This window comes from Diadema setosum, chromosome 14, assembly GCF_964275005.1.
Source record: "Diadema setosum chromosome 14, eeDiaSeto1, whole genome shotgun sequence".
Taxonomy (NCBI): domain Eukaryota; kingdom Metazoa; phylum Echinodermata; class Echinoidea; order Diadematoida; family Diadematidae; genus Diadema; species Diadema setosum.
The window spans coordinates 19254006-19273728 of NC_092698.1; the positions used below are offsets into that span (position 1 = coordinate 19254006).

Sequence of the window (19723 nt, forward strand, 5' to 3'; positions counted from 1 at the left end):
GCATGGTCTTTAATTCTGTTTGGCAATTATGCAATGCAATGTCAGCTCTATGTAATGTTTCAACTGAGATTAACAAATGCTTGTGGTTGCATTTGTTGGCACAGTGGAGGTTGTCTTTGTGGACTGCTGCTGTTTTATTGCTTTATTGTGTGTTTTCAGCTTGTTGTTCTTTTTTTATTACATAATTCAGAAAAAATGTACTGTTAGCTTTAATATGTAAAAGCTAAACTGTATCAAGACCTTTACCAAGATAGACAACGAGAGTGCACACATCCTCTTTTGAGACTGACATTTGTTTTATCACAAAATTGAACAGGAAAAGCAGGCTACCAGAGTCCCCTTAAACATTGTTGATTTCCCGACCCACCCCCAATTTATTTTTTCCCCTACCATTGAATAATTTGACAAGATTAGTTTCCTATACCCATTTCAGATTTAGAGAAAGGCTCGTTTCTGTTCCTAGGTATGACCAGAATTGAGCAAAGTAAAATGAAGCCAAAAATGGAATGTGAAACATTTTAACCTCCATGTAGAGTATGCACATCTCACATGCAATGTAGGGGGGGTTAGGGGTGGAAAGGTATATCAGTTGCCGTGACAATTTTGCGTATCATTCACATGCCTTAGTCTAAGCATGAAAAAGCTGACAGCAGTCCATTTTGAAAACGTTTCACATGCAAATGAAATGAAAACAAAAAATGATAATAATCTGGCTCTCAGTATGAAAGGGGGCATTGCTGAGGGCTTGAATTACTCAGCCCAGTCCATCCAATACCCACTGCGTATCAAAGTATGCAGGATGGGGTTGACTCCAGTCAAAGGCCAACACCGCTAACCCCTCTACACTACGCTTTTCATGCTTTTTTTTTTCTTTATTTGCTTGATTTCTTTTTTTCTTACCCGAAATGACTCTGTTCCAGCATACTTGCACTAGCTTCAAAGAGCACTGGCAAGAATTATGTACTTCTGACCCTAGTTATCATAAAACGTCTGGATGGGAAGACCCTAGCAGAAGCTTGTTGGTTTTTTGTTTGGTTATTTGGTTGGGGTTGTATTAACCCCATCCTACCCCCCCCACCTCCCCTAACACACACACACACACACACATACATGTTGTGCACACATACATACAGATTGAGCCCATTTCAAATCTACACAGGAAAGAAAAAATTTATACATGGACTATTACTGGTGTCATGTAATGCAAAAAAGTAGGCTTGGAAGTAGTGCCCCTGATGGATTACAGGACCGATCTAAGTAACATGACTCTTCTAACATGCCTTTTTCATGCACACACATCCCCTCTTGTTGAAATCATTCTTAAAATATATAGGATACATGTACATACCAGAGAGAACAAACAGACACTGTATGTATATCTAATGGATACAACAGAAGACACACAGGCACAAAAAAAAAAAACCCAGGTCTGGCGCACAAATGTGGGAGTCCCTTGTGAAAAGGTGTCACGCACACAATGCAATAATCTTGAACACAGAAAGAAATATGATGATTAACACCTGCTCAGATAAAAGAGCAGTGTCAGCTAGCACGGGGACAAAAGAGAGTTTTCAAACGCTGCAGTGGTGTCATTGATCTACACGTATGTGCCATCAAAATTGTAGTCCTTTGACGTTTCTTTTCTGCTGACATTAAAAAGAAAAAAAAATAATGACATTATTCCCCACTGCCTCCTCTCCCCGCCCCCTTCTTTCCATCACTCTACGCCCATTTATCAGAATAACCAGCAAATCTTTGAGTGTATTTACCCTCAAGATAGGCTAAGTACTTCATACAAGCTCCAAGCAGACTTTGCGACACCACCGAGCTGTCATAAAAAAAAAAAAAAAAAAAAAAGGTATGGTAAACGAAGGTATGTACATGTAGGGAGCACTGTACCAATTGAATAGTAAGCCTACTAGTCTTCTTCATATTTGCGCGTGAAGAAAAAAAAATTCACTGTCACTGCTTTGCATTAATGTTCATGTGTATTGCAAAAGTAGACAGGCTACTACACTGCAAAATTAGTATACTGTACATTGTACATGTACTGCTGTACCAATGTGAATGTGACTGGAGTAGGTACATACAATGATGCATCACAGTGAACAACACATGCTACATAGAGAGGCCTGATCCCTTTTGTCCAATTCCATTTAAATTTCTATCATGGCTCCCATCTTTATATGTGAATTTCTTCCTCCAAAACCTCACCACAGTTTTCATTTTTGGATCAATCTTTATCCGCACAACAAGGGACAAACTTACATTACCAGGCAATGTTTCATACAGACTGTCCTGTTATTTTAATAGTCAATACTTTCTGCTTTGTTTTTTGGTTAGTTTTTGTTACGAGAGAACTTAAATTTTCATTACCAGTGGTGTGATATGATCGCTATCTATATATGGCCCTTGGCAGGACCCATCAAAATTATGATGTGTCAAAAGATGGCATGACAGCCGGAAGGTGGTTGTCGAGGCAACAGCAATAAAGGGCGTGCAAACTGTGCAGTGGATTTCTCGGAAAGCAAGTCGTTCAGACCGTGCCAGTATTGCCAGGAGAGGCTGTCAAAAATAGCAGCTTTCATGCATTTTGCACCACGCAGAACAGAAAATTGGTACACGCTACGGACAGGCGATGAAGCGACAGGTTTGTTGGATGTACAGAACACACACGGCATGGCTCGGTAGATTACCGTTGAGAAATTGATCAACATAGGAGATCGATGCAAAAGTCCTGCACATGGAGGTTTCAGCACCATCCACTATCTATCACTGAAAAAAAAAGAATAAAATGCTAGAAGCAGAAAACATACAGCCTCAAATCCTACGCCATCTCTCCAATCCCCACCCATCCCCCCCCCCACCAAAAAAAAAAAGAAAAAAGAAAAAAAAAAAAGGGTTACTTCTCTGCTACAGTGTGTCTGTAGATGACTACACTTTTTATGCTACAATACTTTATGGTCCATTTCACTCTAGCTTACATTGTAGCTGGTAACCATTCCCCTCCCCCCTTCCCTCTCCTTCTTTTTCCCCCAACCTTTATACTGTAAAATCCTTTCATTCCCATAACAAAAGGGTTTCATTTCAAGCTCTGCAAAGAGGCTTCTCGTGTTTACCATCCAAAATGCCCCAAACCCTGAAGTTGGTTTTTCGGCCTCTGCTGGCTCTTTCTCTCTCCTCTCTTTCACCCACCCCTTTAAGCGATCATATGACTCCCTTGGTCCCACACATACAGTCCTGTGTTTGATGGGCAAACAAGACAGTTATGCAAGCAGATTATCGGTGGACCCCCTCTTACTTTTTTTTCACCCGTCTTTAAACCCATCCAACACAGAAGGGGCACACACACACAGCAAAAAAAAAAAAAAAAAAACAAACAGGTCAGCCATCTTTGTTGCAACTACACTCATGCCGTATTAAAGGACTTGACACTAAAAAACTGAGGGAAACGACCATCATAGTGGTGGTCAGTATTGGGACAAGAGAGGGACAAGTTCACAATCAGTTTCTTGTCCAAAACATTCTGACTGCCTCCAATGATGGTTGAGAGCTGCATAAAAACTTTGAATTTTGAATCCCCCCCCCCCCCTTGCGAGACAGAACAGATAATTAAAAGGGAGACGAGCCAAATGGCACCATAATTTTCTACTGAGGAACCAGGACTTTTGTTCTAACTCATATTTCTAGCTTTTCCCTTCATATGCCAAGAATTTACAAATCAAACATCTCATGATTACCAAAAATAGATTGTTCCTCAAAAGCTTTAAGCTGTTTTCAGTTTTTCAGGGCTGTGACACTTGTACTTTTGTTGAGAATGACACACACTCTCTCACAAAAGAGCCAACTTGGTCAAAAGTTTAAGAATCACTCGAACTTCTTATCCCTTCCAATGCTCCTTGTTCTACTCACGGTGTGTCACCGAACATTCAGCAACACACTCACATTATTAGATAGGAGCCAAGCACTCAGGCACGGGAAGGAAATATTCAATTTTACAGTTTCCCAGCTAGACCTATTGGCGTGTCAATTGTAAGCAAACCGCAGCCAGGGATTCCAATCCCTTGTCAGCAAGTTAATATAGTGGGAGCCTTGGAGTCTGCAAAGGGTACGCCTCTTCTTGCAGGGACAGTACGTCCTACTTTTTTTTTCCACTTTTCTGGGGAAGGGGGAAGGGGGAACATGTCCGAGCTCCTCTGGAAATGAGATTCCCCTCTGGCATATAAGTGTAATAATCTGTCAAGTAACTCTATAAAAAAATGAAAACAAAACTGATTAAGATGTACCAGTCACTATGGTCTTGAAGTGTACATAAGTATCGCATCACCCTTTCCAGGTTCACAAATTGCATGGCATTGCTGAAAAGGACAATTTTTCCATAATTTTTCCATCCGTTCCTGAACATGTGTGTCCACCAAGATGTGTTCTATCAATTTTCAGAGGGGAAGCCAAGCATGTATTTCAGAAGCTTTTAAACAGTTTCAGAGTCTCAAAATGTGCCATGGTATTTTGATGGACTTGAGGTTTTGTCTCCTCTCCAAACCTTCTGCCGTGCGGCTGTGTACCCCCTCCTGCCGAGTGATTGCTCTATCTCCTGTAGAACGATGTGGTTTTCAGCTTGAGCAAGGCAACGATGGCTCGCCTCTCTCATCTGGGATGCAGGATGCTCCCCTCTCTTCCATTCGCCACGAAATAAAGAAACGAGGGCCCCACATTCTCGGCACACAGCACTGAAACATCACATTATATTAGAAACAACATTGTGTGCGCAAAGCCGCCGACTGCAGAAAATTTTTGCAACCAGAAGGCACTGACAAGACTATAAGACATTCTCTACTTGGACAATTTTACATCTTGTCGGAGAAAAACCATTTACATCAAAAATCAATAAGAAAGCCCTAAAAGCTGCTTCACTTCTGGAGTAAAAATTTCTGGGCTTATACAGTACATGTAAGAAATCTGTACAATTGTTGCAATGTTAGGTTTCAATGCTCATGTGTACACGTGTGTATTAAAAGGAACACAGCCATAGCAACATTACAATTACCAATTTTCGAAAAGGATCCATCCGGTTTTTCTACATGTATCAAATCCAAGAGATGGGTTCAAAATTCAGACATATGTTGCAAGATTGTTACTACTTTGTTTGTTCCCAAAAATTGCACTTCCATATGTAACTTCCATACAAAAATACCAACTTAAATCCTTTTCTCCCTGAGCTGTGATTTGACGCAGAGAGGAAGTGGAAACTAAAAAGCAAGCAAGATCAAGAATGAACCAGGGAGGCAGGGAGGGGATGGAGAGAGAGATACCTTGTTAGGCTAAATTTGGCTGGGAAAAATAAAATCAACAACAGGGAGTCTCGGAAGTTGGTCTAATTCAAAGCACGCTCCCCCTGCAAGTGGCGAGCTCGTTAGTAGGCATGGCATGCAGTGCAGAGCAATTTCAATTTGGGCGAGCTCGGCGGGGAAGTGGAGGGGGGTCTGTGTCAGATGGAAGCAGGAGAGAGAGAAAGAGAGAGAGAGAGAGAGAGAGATACAAATAGAGAAAGAAATGAGGTAGGGAGTGTAGAGAAGGAAGATACATACAAGACAATAGAGGCACTGATAGAGAGACAGACAGAAAAGACTGAAACAGAGAAATAAAAGATACTGTACATGTACAGGTAGAAAGAGGGGAGACAAGAATAACTACATCCTCCAGCAAAGCACTGATTGTCACAGAATTGTAACATTCAGTTTTAACAAGCATTGGTTGGGGGGGGGGAGACTTTTTGAAATGTGCATAAATTTCCAGAATGAGAACAAAATTAAATGAGGGGAACAAATAGATGCAAGATTTTGTTTATTGTGGCATCTTTACTGGTCGGGCAGAGCCAAACAAAAGTCACAGCAGTGGCTCTGCAAACAATATCTATGACACAAAAAAATAATATTCCATGGGAAACTATTGTGCATAATTCAAACCATCTTGCCTTCGGTTGCGCTCCACACAGACCCCCGGCATCACACTGAGCGGGCTGGCACGCACTTGACTGAGGGGTCAAATGCTTGGCATACTGCTTGCTGTGCGCCACTGGCCAGCGAGGCAAAGGATGTGGGCAGCTCGTACACACCACAGGACTGTAGCAGTCAATTCCACTCATACACACACATACGCACTAATATAATGTACACACAACTGCATGCATCTTGAACACACACACAAGTATATATGCATCTGCTGCCATTCAAGGATAAAAAACGAAAATGCGTATGGCCAGCCCATGACCATTGCACCCAAGCCTTGGCAACATCATCGCTTGCTCCAATGTAAACTTGTTTAGCCCATTTGCACCCATCCACACTTGTCTATCACAAACACCGGATTCTGCCAAGGGACAGAATGACAAAAGTCCTCATGGGCTTGCATTGATCCAACTGCATGCGGTGTTAAATATATACAGCAATAGATACATATCATGAAAGAAGAGTAGAACTGAAGGCCTTGAATTAATATAATACCTCAGATACAGATGTACGTGTAGTTCGCCAATGCAGCCAGCTGTCTGGATCATTGCATAACTTCCAATCTCACTCCACAGAGTTCAAATGTTGCAAACTTTTGTACATTTCAGTCGATTCTATGTTTAGAGAGCTTTAGATGTATACAAACAAAGAGTGATACACTTTGCTGATCTCAATATGCAATGCACAGAATGGAATAGTATTTCAAATTCTTCTACGAGTCCCTCATATAGAAATGTCTTCCAAAAAAAGCTCATTTTCTGGGGCCAGTTTCTTTCATTGCCCCTTCCTCCACACACAGTGTCAGTTCAGTCTCATCCATAAACTCATTTACCAATAATACTACACTTTTGCGTTCACATTCAATTCTAGAAACAAATGAAAAGACTGTGTTATGGTTTACATGCAGACTAAACTGAGAAATTGTCAGTCAGATAAGATAATCCCACACACACACACACACACACACACATGTAGCCTATTTACAGAAGACACAATGAAGACATGCTCGTGTACAATGTAGAATACAATCCAACTAACCAAGCATGAGTCAACATCCAATACAAGAGCAAATCAAAGTAAAAAAAGGTATACATGGGTACTAGATCAAGTTGTAGCACTGGAATAAGAGCGAGGCAGGCAGGTATTAAAGCTCCAGAGGGGAAACCAATACCATACAAGTTGGTTGGTTTGGGGGGGGGGGGGGGTTGGAAGGGTAGCTGTAGTTGCTCTGTTCTCAAAGAAACCAAAAAAGATGGGGTAACAGGAAGTTGGTCCAGAGGAACAGTTGGGAATAGTGATTCAGACTCCAAATTACTAGGCTTTCCTCCAACGCATTGTTGTTTTTTTTTGCCTAAAACCCACTCCCTGCCTTTTCATTTCTTTTTTTTTTCCCTCTCTCTCTCTCTATTTTTTTTTTTTTGGGGGGGGGGGGGTAGGGAGAAATACATGTGTGTAAGTGTATCTGCACAGCCTAGTTAAGTCCCTCTTAGATATACAATGATTCAAACGATGCAATTCAACTATTGCAACATAAATAAAAAGAGGAGGAAGGTAAACATTTTCCAGACAAAATGCCTGATGTCAATATATTGTCAGCATATTGTTGTCTATCACGCAAATGTGCTCTTGATATGTGTGCACCAGTATCATATGCCCTACCTAGGCATATTATAAGCAGCGCCACATAATTACTTGTCATGCAATCTGCCAAGAGCAGTGGAGGAAGGAAAAGGAATATCATGGAAGTGAAGAAGCACTGTCGTTTTTGATAGCCAACAATCTTGACAGTACATTCAGGTGTTCTTACATGTAGTCATACTGGTATAGGCAGCTGGCAGAATGGCCCACTGCGACACTGGTTGTGTAACAGCTAACCCGTCTCTGCTGGCCACATAAACAGGTAGGCCTACTGTACCTCATTTATTTTTGTATGTCCCCTCTCAAGGTTAATAGTCACAGGACACTGATACAATTCAAAGTGTGCACAGAGCCAATTTGTACACATTCCACTTCTCAGGTGACTAAAATCAGAACAGGTTCGCGAACACCATGAAATTTCCCCCATGTTGATTGCTAATTGTACAATGTGTACTTCAGAATGCTACAGCATTTGGTGCATCACTCAAGAAAAACAGTAAAACCTCTCCATTACAAACATATGGATCTATGCAAATATTTTCTCATTTTATAAAACCCACAGTGCACATAACCATCTACTTTTCCCCCTCGGCCTCCCAATCCTAACTTCTTGACTACTACAAAGTACAATCTACGACTTTACCAACCCTCTTCCTTCTTGCATATTTTATCAAATGTTAGATTGAAAAGACCATCATTCTTTAGTATTAACCATTATCTTAATATCCACCACGAGACAAAAAACCCTAAAGATATAATGCTCTGTAAATACTCTCACATAGTTGCATATATCTCACAGCAGGTTACCACTACACATTTAACAAAAATGCACAGAAACATAGTTATGTGCTTTTTAAAAAAAATCAAAAAAGCAGCATCACAAATTCCACCCCATTTCACTCTAGAAGAGGCAAACGTGTATTCTAGAACAGGCAATTTTCTACGGAGTTCAGTCAAAGGCCACCCTTCATTTTCAAAACTCAAGTTGTGTGCATACGCGCATGTGGCTCTACATGTACAGTACCGCTCTCCCCTCAGCAAGAATACGCAAAGTCAAACAATCTGCAGTCCAGAGTTCAAGAACAGGACAAGCGTGTTCACAGCTACTGGTGGTTCCTTTATGACAGTCAACTTCCTAACAAGACTGGGGGGGGGGGGGGGGAGATTAACAGAAAAGACCAACATACACACACACACACATAAATATACATAGGCCTACAACGTGCACAAGTGACATCACTTTTTTTCCCCCTTGATTCTAAAGAATCTTAAAAATAATTTTGAAATATTCTCTTTTTCAATTTCACAGCTATCCCCCCCCCCCCCCCCCATCTGTGATTTGCCAGAGAGAAATTCGGGGGCATTTCATGAAGCGTTTTGGTCGGATATTTTTCTGACAAACTGTTACAAGCTAATGAAATCCGTGCATCTCATTGGCTGACAGCAAATTTGTCTGACAACTTTGTCCGACAACTTTGTCGGACAAAATGCTTCATGAAATGTCCCCTGATCTCAGATAAATGAAAATGAATCTGTTGCAACTGCCAAGCATTTACAGCTGATAGACCACACCAGTGCAAATTACATATCATGTACAGCATTAATTAGGCCTAAACAGCGTGCTCTATCCCCTCACTGTTGTTATGAGTAAATGACAATTAAAAAAGAAAAATCAAAATAAGAATGAATTAGCATAACTCATAATATGATTTATCAATAACTTATTTCCACTTTTGCTTGAGAAACAGACCATGTATTAAAACTTGTTTATCATGGCTTAGGTGCGAATTATAAACTAACATTAACATAGCATTGCAGTTTAAATGGCTTGTAGTAACATAACTTCAGCTACGGTATATATTCGTTGTCTTGGTTCCTACCATTCACATTTCATTTTTTTTTTTAAAGACTGTGCTTTTCTCGCCTTGGTACATGTACATGTATTACCAGAGGACATAGGCCTATACTGTACATACATTATGCTTCTTTACCATACAAAACAGCATGCTAGGAATCAGTACGGGAGTGTATGATTTATTTTTCTTTCTCAATGCAAGGTTGGGGAAGGCTGCTCCAACCTCCCCTTCTCAATATTGCCTTGAAACCATTCTTGGCTCTATATGTCCACAGTATGCCTGCTTTGCTATGACGGAGAAAGCAAAAGTTAGAGAGTACACGTAGGTAAAAAGAGAAAGAGTGAGGACATCTAGGGCCTATAACACACAGTCACATACTAACACATGAACACCTCACCAGTCACTCCTATTCAATGAAAGATTTTACAACCATCACCAGCAAACACCTGCAAGCTTTACCACAGGTACTAGGCCCTACATTAAATTCTATAATGTGGTGCCTGACATTTACTTTCAAACAGAGCATATCTACATTAATGTTTGCAGATGTCATAGTCTTGGCAACTACATACACACAGCAGATGCTGTACATGGAGAAGAAGCAGTTGCATTTCACGACAGTAACTAATCACATTCTCGGAGTACTCTCTGATTTTATTTCATTCCATTTTTCTTTCCAATCCCATCAACCCCTACCTTCCACAGCACCCCCCCCCCCCAAAAAAAAAAAGAGGACTTACATGTAAGAGAGAGAGAGAGAGGAAAAGAGAGAAAGAAAAAGAAAAAGACCTTGCCCAGAAGTATGTCTTAAGTTTTCGGCATATCCCTTTGGCAAATATTTGTCAATGCAAGCAGGGCTTATACAGCCCCAGCGAGTATTACGAAGAGTTAGCATGTCAAGTATAAGTCCGGATGTACAGTATAATGCTGATGCCACACGCTTCTCTCGAGTACTGGAAGGAGGGCGTTGGGACGGGGTGACAAGAAATCTGCACGATATCGCTAATACCGGGCCGGAGAAAAAGAGACGGTCCTCAAGATTTATATATTATAATTATGCAGTCAAAGGGAAGGAACAAAAGTGACGAAACAAGCAAAGAGATCTAGGAAAAAAGCGATGGGGGGGGGGAGGGGGGTGCATAGAGTTTGCATCAATACAGGATTTAAAGGATGAAATAGGGTACATCGGATCCAACTACAATGAATGGGATGACTCTGCATTTCAAACCAAAAGCATCACAATGCACATCCCTAATGGTCCATCACACAAATTCTTGGATAAAAGCATGAACAATTTACACTCTATTAACATGTTACACACACAAATGTTTAACTCTGCTATCAACTCCTGCCATTATCAAAAGAAAATCAATTCATGTGAGATAACCGGCCACAGTTATTGTTTTGTTTTTTTCTTCTCTACTCTTTCAGCAACAATCATCATTTATGTACACAGACACTAATTTCAAATACCTTAAGACAAAAAGATTTGATCAGATTCTACTTGATGCCTTTTTTGCTAATGATATGGGGGGGGGGGGTAGTGGTCCAGTTATTTAAAATGTATGCAATTACGACTCTGAACTGCAGCCAGCTTTCACTGAACGGTAGGAGCCTATATGTTCAGTTTTCTCTTAAAATACTAATGTTTGATCATAATGATAAAAAAAAATTGACATGCTCTCAATGCCACATAAAATGCTGATTTACTTGCTTGGACAGAAAGAAATCACTCTGATCTACAAAGTTAATACAGCAAACCATAATGCAAGATACCACTGAAAAAACATTACATCTGATATGAATGCTTTTAAGGAGTAATCTGTAATACTAGTTATACCATTTATATATGGGGTAAAAAGATGATATGGTACCAATATATAAAAGGCAGGAGAATTGTATGAACTGTGACAAAAGTCATCTACAATCACAAGAGAAGGTAAAACAGATCGTGTATGACACAAGCGGGAATGTGGGATAAACCAAACACAGCGGAAGAACATACATTGCATTACCTTGCCTTGCCTTGCCCTGCAGAGCAAATTTATCAGAAATCAATCTCTGCATTCGCCAGCCCCCTTGCTTTGTTTTTTCCCCCTGTACTTCACTCTAATATTTCAGTGTTTCCCCTCCCCCTTTCTCCCCCCCCCCCCCATTTTCCTCTTTCTCCCTCCCTCTCCCATTTCGGGTCAACAGCAGCGGCACACTAGTTCTCGCATCACATCTGCAGGTAAATTGATCTGAATGAGCATCGCTCTGCCGAGCATACATTTACTACCTAGGCATAATTCAATCAAGGCACAGCTTCTTCTTGGGGGGAATAAGAGAAAGATAGGGAGGGAGAAAGGGAGAGAAGGCAGCTTCATCTCCTCCTCAAGCCATCCCCCGCCCCTTCCCCCAAATAAAAGATACATGACAAAACCAGTTATATTTCTTTACATTTCCAGAGGCCACTGTGCCCCCTAAATTGTGTCGTGATCAGTTCAGCAGTAAAGATGGGAGCACAGCAGAGGCAAATAATTCCTGTACTATGTGACGAGCGAACATAACATAAGAGCACAGGGTATGCACTCGCAATGTCTCCAGTACACACGAGATGGGACTTGTATTGGCACTGTGATTTCTAGGTAGCACGCCACAAATCGACCAGCTTTGTCTTCAATTTATAAGGCCAGTTTTGGGCTAGTCATGCACAACTTTCTGATATCCTATTCTGCACTGCAACTGTTTTCTTTCTGTGCACTGGAGACAAGCTCCCCTTGGTACGGTATCTCTTTTTTCATTGCTATACCTCTGACTAAATTCATCCTCGTTACATGGGGTTCTCTACGAGGTGGATATGTTGGAGGGGGGACAACACCAAGCAGTTAACTCCTTCATCCCCCTCATCTTCTTCTCCCTCCTTGTGCTCATCTCAACAAACCACCGCTGGAATGCCAGCCTACCCCCAATCAATGCATTATCCTGCCTGCCTAATAACAGCCTTATTAGTTTGGGCACCATGGGAGGCAAGACGGAGCAATGGAGTAAACTTCCTACAGTATGTGCCAGCCATGATTGGGGGGGGGGGGGAGGAGGGAAGGGGGAATGGGAGGAAGAGGGGAAGACGGAAAGAAGAGTGTGGGTGCTGCGCTTTAAGCTCAGGCAGTCAGGCTTAGGCCATTATTAAAATGAAGCACCATTGTTGTTGTTCAATGAGCCAAAGTTAGGCTTCATTCAATGGCTTTGCACTGCTCACAATACTGCACTCCACTATTTATATGCTGTGAGAGGGGGGAAAAAAACACAAACTTTTGCTGAGGGGGAAAAATTGGAAAAGAGTAAGATTCTGCAAAGTACAGCTAGATACTCTCTGAAATCAGTCTTGATGTCCTGGCTTCTTTTGTTTTCAGTCCCCCTTAAAACACATGCCCTCCCCCCTCCCCTCCCAAACCCTTACTGAGCAACACCCATTTCCCTTATTTGCTCAGCAGCAGCATTTGTCAGAGAGGCAAAAAGGTGGGTGTGCTAGTCACAAAACCCTGTTGAATACGATCACTGCATGGTACAAGAGAGCAGGGCCAGCTAGCCAGCCTCGCACACCCCTGCCCCGTATTTCAATGGTACCATTTATCCACTCTCTGCTATTCAAACTAAAATCCCCTCAGCCACAAAAGAAGGTACTCTTTTGTGGGTTTTTACTTCAATGTTGCAGATAAGCTGTTCATTGGGGGGGGGGGGGAGGAGGAGGAGGAAGGGAGGGAAAGGGGGCTTTAGGAAGGAAGGGAAGGAGATGGTGTTAAAAAAGAGTGGGGGGGGGGGAGAAAAGGGAAACAAAACAAATGGTAGAGGGGAGACACATTCATCATGCATGCATCTAGCCTCCGAGGAATATGAGGGAGCACCAGCAGGCTCACAAACATCGCAAAGCCCAACACAGCACAGGCTTGTTACACATCCACACAAGTATTCACCATCACTGCTTAGGAGCTGGATTTATAGCCTTATTGTTCACTGCCTCACACACAGGCATTATCATATCGAATATGATGAATGTGTATCAAATGAAAGTGAACCTGTAGATGGACAGATTGATAGATCTAAAGATAGATAGATTGATAGATAGATTGATAGATAGATAGATAGATACAAGTACATCTAGATAGACAGACAGAATTGTAGATATAGATTTACACATAGACACACGGATAGAAAGAGAGATACACTGTATTTGTAAAAGCTGGCACTACGAAGGAAAAACAGAAGAATACAGTTCACCATCTTCATTCTTACTTAATACAAAAATTATAGACTGCACTAGATAACCTCTCATGATGATGACACTCGGTTTGGGTCTGAATCAAAAAGAATCAACATTTATCTTTTAACAATTTATCTAAGTGATACAACTGTATAAAGACTATAAAGCAAACTCTTCAAAGGAGACAAAGGCAGAGATAAGCCCAACAGGACTTGGCACACATGAAAACTGTTTATCATGAAACTTCATATTTTATCACTGACCGCTATCAGCACAAAGAATTTTTTCTGTGAGCTGTGCAATCCACTTTATCAACAAAGTTCAAAGACGGAGTGAACAAATGTATTTTAAATGATGGTAAAACACTACCTTTGGTCTGTTGCGGTGTGCAATCTTTTCCATTACATAGACAAAATGTATAGTGAGGCCTACGTATATCACTTGGTTCTTGAAGGTACTGACCTCGTTACTTCAAATGGAAAGGAAAGCAATGTCCAGGGTAATATTTCCAGACGAGAAAATGGACCATACACTTTTTCTAATTTAAAAAAAAAAAAAGTTTTGCCTTGTTGAAATACATCACCAAGGCGATTCTCATCAATGCAGACCATACTCTCAACCCTGTGGTGTTCCTACAATAATGGTGAAAAGAAAGTGCTTATGTATAAATGTTTGCTGAATTTGTATGGTTGCTGAATTCATATGGTTTAAGAGCAGCAGCACTTGGCAAATATGATATGAACTGACAGCATATTGACTGGTTTTATAATACATCTGCATCTGCTGGAGGTAAATTTTTACGTCTTACCCTCCTTTCAAAACCTCCTACAATTTCTCAACCTCTCTCACAAGAGTGTGCCCCATCCCCATATTTACCTCCCTCACCCCCTTCCCATCATCCCTGAGAAACATGTACACATTTCACACATGCAGTCAGGTCAATGCAGGTACAGATAGAGTGAGAGAGAGGGTGAGAGAGATGCCCACAATACTCTGCGTAGCGTAGCACACCAAGTGCAACCAAATCCGGGGCTTTATCAATGGGCCAAGAGCTTAGGCGCCAATGTTATTCATCCAATCTCGACTGACTGGCGGAACATCGGCGTGAATGTGTCATCGGGTGACCGGCTTCATTTCCCAGGCAAGCTTGCCTGCCCGCTGCCGCCTTCACAGCCCAAGCTGTCTGGCAGCAACAAACGTGGTAAGACAAGAGCCTTGCATAATTATGTCATGCAACCCGTTCCTCGCAAACAGGAATGGAAAGACACAAAACACACACACACACACAGAAGAAATTCAAGCAAGAGTTTCATAAACTTTAAGGTGGAGTCCAATGCAGCACAGGCTAGAGATGGGACTCATTCACAAACCCATGACTGCAAATGTACACACGGCACGTGCCAAGTGCCCCGCATGCTTCCAAAATGGCTTTGTGCGTGTGTTTGCTGATAGAAATGAATGTTAATTATTTGTTCAAGCATACCGGCAGCTCTGTTTGTTAATCAACACACATTGAATCCTGTGAACTCCCTAACAATGACATCAAAGTCTCATTAATATCAATAGAAAATAACTAGTAAAACAATTCTGAACTCGTTATACAGCTCAAGAATTTCAGTATATTTTGACAGTCTATTCAAGACTGTAAAAGCTACTTGATATTCACTGTAAAAGCTTTGGTAAATAATTTTCACTGTGAAAGTTCTTTTTATCTTTCCATCAGCCATATCTATTATATGCAACCACACACACAAAAACACAAAAGTGCATACAACTAATATTTTTATTCCTCTTCCAAGAAGATAAATCAGGAACTGCCGTTGGGCCAAAATGAATGGGGTTTATTTCCGAACTTCTTGATTTGATCCTGACAACAGAGAAGAAAAAAATGATTCTCTTGATTCTCTGGATTAAAAGGATGCAAACCTACATGTATCTTGTAAACTGAACTACAAAAACATAACACTGGCTACTTCTTGTATCACAACTTCTCCAGCATGTCAATGAGGAATTAATAAAATCAAGTCTATGCTCTAACTTAGTCGGGCTTTTACAGAAGAAAAAAAAAATCATTCAGTTACTCGAACGCTATCAAGCACCTATGTGTCAATGTAACAATCAGAGCAAAATCAAACAAGGGGGCATTCAACGGACCGCAACAAACAATGGCCAGCGGAATACCAGAATCTGTTTTGTTACTCTTTGGGGTCGGTTGCTTATTCAAGCCACGCAGTGAGCTGAAAGAAATATTCCAAGTTGGAAAGAGAGAGATAGGGAGAAAGAGAGAGAGATAAAGAAAAGCGCGAGGGAAAGAGGGGGAGGGAGAGAGAGCAGAGAGGAGCCCATAGGAGAAGAGAAATAGAAATAAAGCGTTCTCCTCATCTCTCTCCTCCGCTACTGAGAGAGAGAAGGCCTCTGCTGATTTAGCCTCGACAGTGTAATGAATACGACAGGCATCCCGCAAAAACACTGCATAATGTAGGAATCTCCAAAGACCACTGCTATATACAGCCAGCCAGCACAGCCAGCAGAGCTGTGCAGTCTGTGTGTGTTGCATCCACCATTATGTAGTGTAGCGAAGTTGGACTCCCCGACAAAAACCACACGCAATCCCCTTTCCCTATGCCTGCATCCCCTGCATCCACTTTGGTTTAGGCTGCATTTTCTTGAAGGTTAGCTGCGTTTGTCTTTGTTTACCTCTGTTTCTCTCATCCTCTTTGTAAACATCACCCTCCTTCTCATTTCATGCACACACAATCAACACTGCACACATTATGCGTTCGAGTGCGTAGCATTTCTAATTCCAAGTCATGAGTTTAAATCACAGTACTACTCAATTCGTTTTCAAATGTTTCCGAGATCAAGGTCCTACAGTGTGTTCTAAATGCACAGAAATTGTACAGTTAATTCACAGAATTTCCACCAAAAAAAAAAAATACTCCTACAGTTAAGCAGAGAATTTTCACCTGCTCAACTTAAAAAAACACCACAAAAAGATAATGTCAGAGGTGACATAAATGTGAAACAAAAGAAGGCAACATTCATGTGTACTTGTATGTCATCTGTACATCCCTGAATACGCTTATAAATAATAATGTTGAACTGGGTGAGAATATGAATAACACTCAAGTCTATGAAACTCAACCATCTCTTAAATTTAAAAATGGTGAACAGCAGAACACATTCTGTGATAATACTGTCAGCAGAATGCAGCAACCAGATACTTTGAATCGACTGAAAGATATCATCACCATTCATTTCTGCTGGTTTAAGATCCTTGAACCATACCCAAGGCAGGTGACACCACTCATATTACCATCTTAAACATTTTTGGCAACTCTTGCTGTCTGAGCAAGCAACAAAACTGCATACAGAGCAGAAAGAAAAGAAAAACCATGCAACAATCTTTCTGAACTCAATTAACCCTTTAAAGGAACCAATCTTGATGTTTGACCATAGATGTACAGTGCAAGCAAGGAGCTTCCAAGCTCCTTGGTGTAAGTCAAATCAGAACAAAATATTGTCACCACTTGGGCATCAATTCTGCATACCACGAGAGACAGCAGGCTTCTGGAAGGAACAGCACAAGTAAGTTGCCCTTCAAGGGCAACTTGTTCTACATGACAATTACTGAATCACTTGCCAGATTCTGCATTTTTGTTTGCCCTACTACTACTAGTGCTTACAAGGAGAGGTACATATTCTCACTGGTACCAGAAATACAACGGAAAAATTCAGAACACCAAAGAATGAGTAAAGAGCTCAAATATGAATGATTCATGTGTCAATCGATGTGGGCAAATGTCACATTCTCTAGTGGTGCCAACACTATTGCAAGCTGTAACATGGAAATGGACAAAGGCCTGTGCACCACCCTACATGACTTACAAGATATCAAGCCGAATCAAGACAGCCTCCAAGATGGCGGACTTACGATAAAAGATGGTAGATTTAAACTTTGCAAAAGATGTTTTGGGAAACGAATGCTCCTGAAGGCATGATCAATTTGAAGATGGCAGACAAGAGTTAATTTTTTTCTTTTCTTCTCTTTTCCATGTCTTTCTTTTTTTTTTTTTTTTTTTCTTTTTTGAAAGCAAAGTTACTCACCTGTTGAGTTGGCATAAGGCTGTCTCCTCTCCGTGGGTGTATTGCCCGTTTCGGTACTCTGTCCATACTCCTCAGTGGAGGAAATGGTTTCCTCCTCTGCTTCTACAATAGAGCAAACAAACATATGAGGCAAATTAACACAACTTGCACCTTGCACCACCTACAAAAAAAAATAGTATGACATGTGGACATTTCACAGTAGAAAAGTTGGAAAGGAAAGAGCTTGCCTGGGATGTGTATATTCTTCCTTCTCTACTGACTTGTCAGTAGCTACAAGGTAACGCCCAATCTTTGCAGCCCTCAAGGGTTATTGTACAGTACAATACTGTACAAGCATTTAATACAACCATCTTTGTTCTTATTTTTCTAATCGTTTTAAACGATTGGAGGCAACATGGTAGAGCAATTTTGTTATTACACATGTGTAGCAAGCAGTAATTCGAAAATCGTTTTCCTATTTTTTTTTTTTTTCATCAGAACAGTCAGGCATTCACAGCACAGTCTTGAATAAAGAAATATTTTCCGTGTTAATTTGCACTGCCCGACTTCACTGCCCCTGTGGGTCTCTCACACAACTTTCAGGTGATGCTTGACCTTTGCACACACTAGATGATAAAAGCACTCAAACATGAAGTACCACTCTTTTCTCTTCCAGACACGGAGTAAATCAGAGTAAATGTTCATTGCCTTGTTTTATAGGCAGATTAAACTGCCGACAGCTCAAAATGGCCTCTTATCAAATCCATGTACTCAATATGGCATTTTGAGTTCTTTCTTCTTTTTTCCTCAATATGAAGTTTTCATTTATCCTCATTTCAGTACATGCATCCTGTACTTGGCTTTGCTTTAGGTTCTGTTGGAAATCAGCACAGAACACAACATTTTTACAGTTATTTTATAATTCTGATGCTGAAGATTGCTGCAATGTAATGTGTACGAATTACACTGGAATTCATATGAAGAAAATGGGACATGAGACAGAAATAATGAAAAATAATGTTGTACAATGTAAGTCTTTACACAATGAAGATGCCACTGATATTTACAACATTGAATATATGAAGTATGTACATACACTGTAGTATATATTCCACCTTGGTACAGCAGAGGGGGGATGCATTGTACATCATTACTGGAAATTATTTAAGATTCATAAATAAGAAAATCTGAAACCTGTTGGCAATTAATTTCTGGCGTGACCATGCAAGTATCCATCTACTACTACATGTGTACTTGTCCCACCATGAGTAGAAATATAAAGAGCAAGCAATTACTTGAAAAACAATAGGGAATATGGCATGAACTGCACATGTATCTTAGATAATTGAATGAACAGTTCCATTTCAGAGTAAAGCTGCCTATTTGTTTGTTTGGGTTTTCTTTTCTTTTTACAGAAACAACAATAGAGAATATATCAAACTTCAATCAGTAGTAAGAATCCTGGTATTAACATGAGGAAAACATATTATTACATAATATACCAGGGCCTCATTTTCTATATCATAGAATCTCCTATTTTTAAGCGTAAAGCCCTCGCCGCCCCCCCCCCAAAAAAAAAGGAAATGCCAACTGTTATCTTATTCTGATTTTGTTTGCATATTTTTGGTCAATACAGATGTCTTTCTGAGGAAAAAAAAAATATTGAGTATTACGAAAAATACTCGGTGGCCAAGCTACATCACCAAAGTGGAAGAAAACAGGAATCCCTTGACCCTCACTCCTACTATCCCTCCCCCACCCCAATGCTCTCGATACTCTACACTGGTCAGTTGGCATAAATTATGAAGATGGACAGTTCCACTCAGGATAAATAATTCAGGATGTTGTGTTCGCTCGATTCCCCGAGGCAGTGCTACTCAACTTTGCAAATTACA

The 19723-nt window shown here is 40.7% G+C and overlaps 1 protein-coding gene across 1 annotated transcript in view; it reads right to left on the bottom strand.

Moving 5' to 3' along the window:
• The window catches only part of LOC140237663 (mothers against decapentaplegic homolog 6-like), a 54562-nt gene extending 36498 nt beyond the window's left edge, over window positions 1-18064 (bottom strand). Inside the window, exon 1 of the mRNA XM_072317589.1 lies at window positions 17850-18064. Within this exon, the coding sequence (XP_072173690.1) occupies window positions 17850-17973 (124 nt within the window). The 5' untranslated portion in view covers window positions 17974-18064. The remainder of the gene's footprint in view (window positions 1-17849) is intronic.
• Between the last annotated feature and the right edge of the window lie 1659 nt (window positions 18065-19723).